Genomic DNA, 8,891 nt, shown 5'->3' with positions numbered 1-8,891 from the left:
ATATCTAACGGACTGTTTCATCAAAATTTAAAATTAATTAATTCAAAAACTTTTTATTACATTAATACAGATTTGGTTCTTCAGATTTTGTTTCCAATTCAATTATAGTAAAACTTAAATCTACAAATTTTACTCAGTTACCATTGTAACTTCATCAACAGATATTACAAATTCTTAATTTTTGATTGTTGTAAAAACTCATTAAGTATTTTTTACTAATCCTTTAGCAATAATGTAAAAAGTTAACTCTTAAATAGTTGTACTGAACTAAGTTTTATAAAAGAATTCATTATAAAATATGAAAAAATAAATGACTTATTTAGCATTTAAAATTAATAAAAACTAACTAAATATCTTTATCTTGCACAAACAAAACTTATTTTTTAACCTGTAATTTTGTGTAAAAATCAAAAACTTATGAATTATAGAGAATAATATTAGAAAGGGATGATAAATAAATATTTTACTGGTTAAAAATCAATTTCATACTCATGACAGCCGAAGATACCTAGGTAGATACCTAGTACAAAGATACCTTCTTTTGCTTACTTTGAACATACAATGTGAAGAAAGCAGAAATGAAAGTACATAAAGTTGCATACTATAGTTTCACTTCTATAAACAAGAACCTTCTACAATGTCTAAACGTCAATTGAAATGATGAATTGAAACATTTGATGTTTAGACACTGAAGGTTCTTGTTTATAGAACTGAAACCATAGTATATAACTTTATGTACTTTCATTCGTGCTTTATTAACATTGTTTTTTGCCTCAGTGCCTATATAGCACAAAGTATTACCCCTTTCTTTGTTGAATAAAAATACATTTACCTTTCAATGGTATTTGGAAATTAAAGTTGTTTTAGTTGACCCTCCTTTTAATCATTATTTTCGATTTTTAATCTTTCCTATCTCACAAATTGTGGTATTTTATGTAATTATGATTTTTGTAGTAGATCATTGAGTCATAAAACTGATCTTAATACAGATTTTAGATTACAGTTACAAAAATTAAGCATTTTTCATTGTTTTTAATGAAAATCGATTTATTGGTAAATAATTTTTGGTACATAGTAATTGTATACTTCAAATTTTTATCTTTATTTTATAAATTAACACACTAAAATGCTTTTGAAAAGTATATTCTTATGATATTTATTTTTTATTCCCATTTACTATCATTAAATAAAATCTAGTCAAAGAAGTTCATTTTAAAAAAAAATCAGAATTTGCAAACTATTATCTTTTACCTTTTACATACGTCCTAAAATAATATAATCTGTGATATGTATCATTTTAAATAATAATTTTACATACCATTGTTTATTGTTAAAAAAAATATTTACACATTTATTTACTGTTAATTATCAAAAGTATGAAATTGTATAGAATAGTATTTATTACTGATATAATATTTCATATATTTATCTTTGATTATATACGTAATATATTTATTTTTGTATTATGCATTGTTAATAAATATTTTATTGTGTATGTGTTTACTTACATATGAAATGCAAATTTTGTGTCCACTTTCCCAGCATGTTAATTTTTTAATCTGTTATTCTTTCCCTGAAGTTCTTATTTAACTTATTTTTTTATTCAAATATACATTTTAAAAAACATATTTAAAATAATTCAATTACAAAAGTTCAGAAAAATTCATGATATAATATAAAACAAAATGTAAGGATACTATTTTAAAGATGAACTTTTGAAAACATTTATCTCAAAATATTAATGGTAATGTCATGCAAAGTTTTTTTTTTTTATATATAAATTTTTCAATGTCGATTGTATAATTACTTATTAAATAACTTTTTCACCAATAAAACACTTAATTTTGACTCAAAAACAAAGTCTATGATACGTATTTAAAGACGGATACAAGTATATATATTTATCTCAAATGGTTTTAAAATTGCTTCATAAAACCTTAATTTGGGGAAAAAATGACAAAAACAAATTTTGATTTTAGGAAAATTGCAACTTGATCTGTAATGATACAATGGACACCCAAAAAACTCATAAAAATAATTTGCATTATAGATTTTATGAGATATAATTAAGCTCATATTTATCTATATAATAATACTTAACAGTTTGTTGAGTTAAAATATTTCCTAAAATATTTAAGTTGAAATTTACCTAATCATAAAATGTCCAATTAAAATATATTAAAAGAAATAACTGTTAGTATTCTAATTGATGAATCTATGATTTTCTAGAGTTAACGTGCAACCATGTCTTTCATAGGAGCATTTTTCACAATTTATTGTTAAACGTAATCTGCTAAAAGTTACATTTATGTAATGTTATTACGCTCATTAACTAAAATTTTGTTATAAATTTAATTTTAAATTTTTGAGAAATAATTTGCTACTTATAAAAGAGTGGCTCAATGATAGTGAAGTGTGAAATGCTTGAATAGAGGACACTGAAATTTATTTGAATTTTTTTTATTCAAAGCAGAATAAAATTAATAGCAAAAATAAAATTGTAAGAAAAATACAATATTTATATTTCAAGGCACATAGTGATTTGTACATGCAAGTATATTTTCAGTGAATAAAACTTGAAATAGTTTAATCACAGCATTTTATGCATAACTAATTTAATTAACAAACTTAACAATTTTTCCCCTTCAAGAATAAAGGATCAATAATGACATTTTTATAATAAGGATATAGCTAAAAGTAAAAAACTATTAAATGTATTTTTGAAAACATTTCATATTAAACTTTAAAAAAAAACATTCCTTATTAATATGCATTTCTTACTTAGATTTTTAAAAAATAATTTTTAAAAAGACAAAAAAAAACTCATTAAATTTGTTTAAATAACTGTTCATTTAAAAATATTTAAGTATATTTCTTTTTAAAATCATTCATATTTAATTTTAAAAAAATTACTAAATGATGGCTCCTTTTTCAAAATTAAATATCTAAGTATAAATCAGTTAAAAGCGATGTCTATGTTACAAATTAATAAAAATTAAGAAAATGAGAGTATGACACCTTGAAGACACAAATTAGGATTTGGAAAACATTACAAATTGAATGTCATACAACACACACACTAAGCTAACGTAAAATCATTAGTAATAAGATATACAAAGCATAAATAATTACATCAATAAATAAATAATATTTATACATTACTTTCATAGTTTTTAATAAACAAGGGATTATGTAGAAGAGCATGTTAAACTGCATTAAGTATCGAAACGTCGGGAAGCAGTTAACAATTTAAGGCCTTTCTCCAGGATTTGGCAGAACGAATTAATATTTTCTATAGAATGCAAACCATGCAGTAGAATGTTAATGAATTCTGAAATATTATTGATTTCTGAATGTTAACAACATGCGAAATGATGTCAGCATGCATGTTGGCCATGATCAACATGCTTTTTATTTTAATTTGTAGACATCAAAAATCAAAAGACTATTCATTAACATTACAATAATTAGCTTTTTTAATTTAAATTAACATGAGTAATCCTTATACAGGGTATTCTATAATGACCACCATTATTATTTATTTTTAGAATCCTTGTCAGGAATGAAGTAAAGAAAAGTAAACATATTATGGGTCACAAGTTAATAATAAAACAAGGAAGAATTAAAACCTCTATAAAAAAAACTGTGAAATCACTAGAAAGGAAGGCGGGATGAAAACAACATAACCAGTTGGGTTTTCTCGTGAAACTTTATGTTCCCAATACATGCTTTTCAAATTCTGTTTCCTCTAGCAATCGAGCAGGTTTCGACATATTTGTTCCCGACTTCCTCTGCAGAGGTTCAATAGCATTTTAGTTCTTTCGTTGGTTAAATATTGATTTGAGACACCTAATGCGAATACTCAGCAGGCATTTTGACAATGATTTTGAAAATGTACATTAAGGAAAATCATTGCAAAAATAAAATAACTACTGTTACCAATGTTATTTGCCCTTTCTACAAATTTGCATCATATTTTCATATTATAAAATGCTAAAATTTCTTAGTTATGTTCTTCAATAACAAACTCGAAATATATTTAAAAAAATAAAGATTTATAATGAAATCAAACAAACAATGAACCAAGTGGCTGCCTATTCAGACCAATCAATCTTGTTACTTTGCAGGTTTTGGTAGAATCCCCATGTATTTAGAGATTATGTTGAGCATAATTTCATCACTACCGCCAGCTATGGACTGAAGTCGCCCATCTCTGAATGCTCGGCTGATTCTTACTTCAGAGGTGTAGCCCATTCCACCCCAGAACTGAAGACATTTATCATTGCATTCTCTCAAAAGTCGACCAGCTTTTAATTTTGCCATTGATGCCAGGAGAGTGACATCTTCTCCATCTATCATTTTAGCTGTTAAAAAAAAATACATTTCTGTTGGTTATCAAGTTTAGGTAAATATTTATACAATAATGCATAACTCATCACTCAAACAAATATAAATAGACCTATCAAAAGAAAAGGGGGGAAATTTTCTTGCAGCTATGCTCGAAAACAGAAAGTTACTGATTTAGTTCACAACTTTTTTCAAAATATCAGAATAAGTCCATTTCTTGTAACGAAAGTTCTTTTTAAACAATGGGCTCCTGTAACACAAAGTCAAATAAATTGCATAAAAAAGTCCTTAATGAAGGCAAATGTTTTCCAATACTTGATCCGGGAGTTTCCTTGTCTTCTGAATTAGGTTCAAAATTACAAGGCTATGGTGTTGAACATTAGTAGCCGTAAACCCTAAATTGGGTTGGCTGTTCAACAACGGTTATAAAATAAAATAAAACAATGGGTTCCCAGTTACACACAAAAAAATATTTTTAACATTTAGGAGGCCCCAAACACATAGGAAGCCTAGGCCAGGCCTCTCAGGCTTTATGATAAATCAGGCCCGTTAGTTAATGAGTGGAAAGAAATTGGATAATGAATGGTTATTTATCTGATTTTATTATAATAATGGGAATATTATAAACAAATAATTTCTGAAGTTATATAATTTTTGAAAGATTTATCCTAAGATAAAGTTTGTTCAGTTTCAAGGGAGAATTATGTGACATCATTCTAATGTTATTTTTTAGTAAAATGTATATAAACAACAAAATATTTCTAAATTTAAAAGGATCTTTTTTTTTTTAACCAAATGGATGTTAAATGAACAAAATTAGATAAATTATATGGGCAAAATATTATTAAAACTATTGCGTTATAATTATTAACATGTTTTTAAAAAAGATTTTTCTTTAACCCCTTCCTTTTCGCACCCATAAAAATGACAGGGTGAGTTTTCGCTCGCTATCTCTCGCTCCCGTGATATTGACGGGCTGGAGTGTTCAGTAGTAAGGTGAATAAAACGAATTCATTTCTTTTCCCCAGAAAAAATTTTATTTCTCATTTTACACACCATGTAGTAGAACCAAGATATTATTAAGGTAATTGTAAATAGTTTATTTCAAACTAGATACTAGCAGTAATCAAATACGTGTATTTGGCAAAATAGACACTTTTATGACCCTTTTCTTGAAAATTAACCAATTGCCAAGGGGTTAATGCGACATTTTTTTACCAATAAAAATAAAAACTTCGGTAAAAGTATTAGGTAAATAAATAAGTTAAAAAGTAAATTTTTCAATAAAATTCCACAGAAGCAGATTATTTTCAAACCTTAAAAAAAAATTATAAATTATCACAAGAATAAATATTGTATAGATATTTAATAACTGTGCATTTATTTTTGTAAGTGTATTTAAATGAGTGTCTTAAATTAACATAATTAATACATATAAATCTACAAAGAATTTTACAAAATTTTTCTATTTTCTTAACAATTTTCATGGCTATGCAAAAGTTCATTCAGATTACTGCCTATTAAGTGTTATAAATTATAAGAAACTGGTAAAAAATCTGCTATGTAACACAGCTCAATGATTTTAACACTAAACTGCTATATATAAAATTAAAGCAATTAGCAATTCAAAAGAAACCTAAATTTGGTTCCTTTTGAATTGCTTTAAATTGATTGTTAATAGTGTTCTATAGTAGAGGGAAAGGGGAATGAAATTGTTTAAATTTTTATCATACTTCTAAGTAATTGTGTAATCTTACCTAGGCTTAACAGAAAAGGGGGGGAATCTAAAAAAGAGTTCACAATGAAATCATTTAAAAATTCCAACTTTTGCTTATTTAAAGTTTTTAAAATTTAAGCAAACACAGTTCAAACTTAATTCTTCCCTTTGTCAGCAAAAGCTAATCCTACAACCCCTCAAAGCTTAAGACGGTCACAAACGAAATATATTGGAATTTCTATGCACTAAAAACACTTAAAAATATCGCATAAAATACCAAATTGATATTATTTGACAATCTATAACAAATTTTACCTAAGGCTTCATAGATAGCTTAAATAGAATGCTTTACGAAAATTCAGTCTTTACTTACAAACAGCTCTATATGTTAAGGATCGTAAAGCTTCAACTTCAGATTGCAGTTCAGCTAAGGTAAAGTGAATGATTTGATTGTTGATAATGGGTTGACCAAATGCTTTTCTTTCTTTACAATAATCAATTGTTTCTTGAATCGATCTAGATAAGCTGATAGGAACTGAAAAAAAAGTTGAGACTTTAACATCAATAAATATAAATAATCTTTAATAAAAGGGGTATAATGTATTGCGAAAATCAAATAATTATTATTAAACAATATGAGCATATAATATTGCACAATATTTCTTTCAAACATAATTATTTCTTTCTAAAAAAAAATCAATATTTTATATTGTCATCACTGATGATATCTAAAGTAAAAGTATCAATAATGTTTTTTTTTAAATCAATTTTATTAACCTTAAAAATAAAAAAAATACAAGATTTACTCTTAAAAACTATTTTTTTTTTCATTTTAGGTTAGTATGCTATTTTAATTCATTTCATATTAACGCAAAAACCACAGTTTTTAAATTGACATAAGCAAAGTCATCTTTAATAAAACACCAATATAACAACTAAATATAGAGATTCGTATTTGCATGATTTAAAAATCACACAGTGAAATTTATACTCACACAATTTAAATTGATAAATAAATAATCACAATTCTTATTAAAACATTCTGTTGATAAATGCTTCCTACATACACTTTTTTTCTTGCTCAAATTCCAGGTATTTTTTTAATTATTTAGAAAGTCTTTTTGAGCATGATGTTTTTGTATTTCTATTTTCAGCCTTTTTAAGTTTTTCACCAAACTTATCCCTGTTGTGTGAATTAATATAGAGTTCAATAAATATTAAAACATTTTTGAAAAAGTACATGATTTTCAAACAAATTTCGCCAAACTGAGGTGGCGACAAAAGAGTTGAAACTAGTTAAATGAGTAAATCAATTGCTTTGCAGAAAGTTTTTTAATTGATATTTTGTGTTCACTGAAAGTTTTCAATTTTTTCTAAGTCTGGATATGATGATAAATTCTATTTGTAGCTGTCCAAAAACATTTGGGACTTGCATTGTTGCCAAAAACAAAGTTGCAGTTACAATTTGAGACCTTTAACTGAAAATGAGAGATCAGATTCCTGATTAAAAATAAATTGGCAAAAAATATAGTGATAATTTTAGCGATCAGTAAGCGGTTGAAATTATAAAAAATATTCATCAGCGTCTTATTAATAATTAAATGATCAGTACCTAATATTCCACAAAATATACACAGATTATAAAATAAAAATATACCAGGCAAAACAGCAGCAAGTCTTTCCTCTTGAAACTGCAACATTTGATACACGAATCCCATTCCTTCTTCCCCAATAATATTTTTTGCGGGCACTCTCACATCTTCAAAGAAAAACTGGGCAGTGTCAGAGCTCCGAGTGCCTAATTTATGAATTTTATTCCACTTGATACCTATGAAAGTTTAAATAAAAAGAAATCTATAATAATATCGCTATAAAAATATGATCTTAACTGTTTCTTGAATAAGTATTTCTTGAATAAGGTTCACAAGCGTTTTCTCACAAAATCTACCCTATTATGGAAAACATATATGTTGTTATAAATGTAAAAATAAATTTAAGTTTCTTAATCCTCATTTGCACTTAGAGATAAATAGTCAAACAAAATGATGCTATAATTCTACAGAATTGTACATTTCTTAAATTAAATTAATTGTTAATAATTTCTAAAAATTTCTTTAAGAGTTTACCTTTAGTTTTTTTTAAATTTTTTATAGTTATTTTAAATTAGCTATAAAATCTCTTATTAAACTTGCTTATTTAGTGGGAAATATATGAGCTGCCCAACATACGTTTTGTCTTTCTATCTTATTTTCTTTAAACACTTTTTCTTTCGTTTGCAATTTTTCAACTAATTTCTTACTCGTTTCTCTGAGACAAAAGCTGAAAACTTTATACAACAAATGGGTACAGTACTATTTTCCCCAGGAGGTTCGTACCTGAATCTAACCCCATAACTAAATATCCCACACACCTGCCTTAGATTAACTCCCCTCTTATCAGTTCAAGATCGATGACTGCATAAAAATTTTAAGCATGTGCACCAGATATAGCGAGATAAAGCCAAATATAGATAGAATGATATTTCATGGGAAATAAACCGGACCATTACATAGAATTTATAATTCTTTAAATAATACACAATCACTAACCAGGTGAATCCAGAGGTACACAAATTAATGACTTATTTTTATGAGGATTTCCTTGACTGGTATTGGCTAATAAACACATCCAATCTGCTTGAGGGCCATTTGTAATCCACATCTTGCCTCCATTGATTATTAGATCATCCCCTTTTCTCACAGCATTGGTTTTAATGGCTGAAAGAAAAAAGAATCATTAAATTATGATGTACAAGAGAGCAACTAATTCATATTAAAACATTCTGTTG

The 8,891-nt window shown here is 26.2% G+C and overlaps 1 protein-coding gene across 1 annotated transcript in view; it reads right to left on the bottom strand.

The window, feature by feature from the left end:
- Window positions 1–2,444: 2,444 nt before the first annotated feature.
- Window positions 2,445–8,891, bottom strand: part of LOC107436781 (probable acyl-CoA dehydrogenase 6) — a 43,876-nt gene continuing 37,429 nt past the window's right edge. The window contains exons 6-8 of the mRNA XM_043049070.2: window positions 7,722–7,892; window positions 6,438–6,599; window positions 2,445–4,364 (exon numbers count right to left, since the gene is read on the bottom strand). Of these exons, the coding sequence (XP_042905004.1) occupies window positions 4,117–4,364; window positions 6,438–6,599; window positions 7,722–7,892 (581 nt within the window). The 3' untranslated portion in view covers window positions 2,445–4,116. The remainder of the gene's footprint in view (window positions 4,365–6,437; window positions 6,600–7,721; window positions 7,893–8,891) is intronic.

Source organism: Parasteatoda tepidariorum, chromosome 4 (genome assembly GCF_043381705.1).
Source record: "Parasteatoda tepidariorum isolate YZ-2023 chromosome 4, CAS_Ptep_4.0, whole genome shotgun sequence".
NCBI classification, from domain to species: Eukaryota; Metazoa; Arthropoda; class Arachnida; order Araneae; family Theridiidae; genus Parasteatoda; species Parasteatoda tepidariorum.
This window is presented reverse-complemented; position numbering and strand designations above follow the sequence as displayed.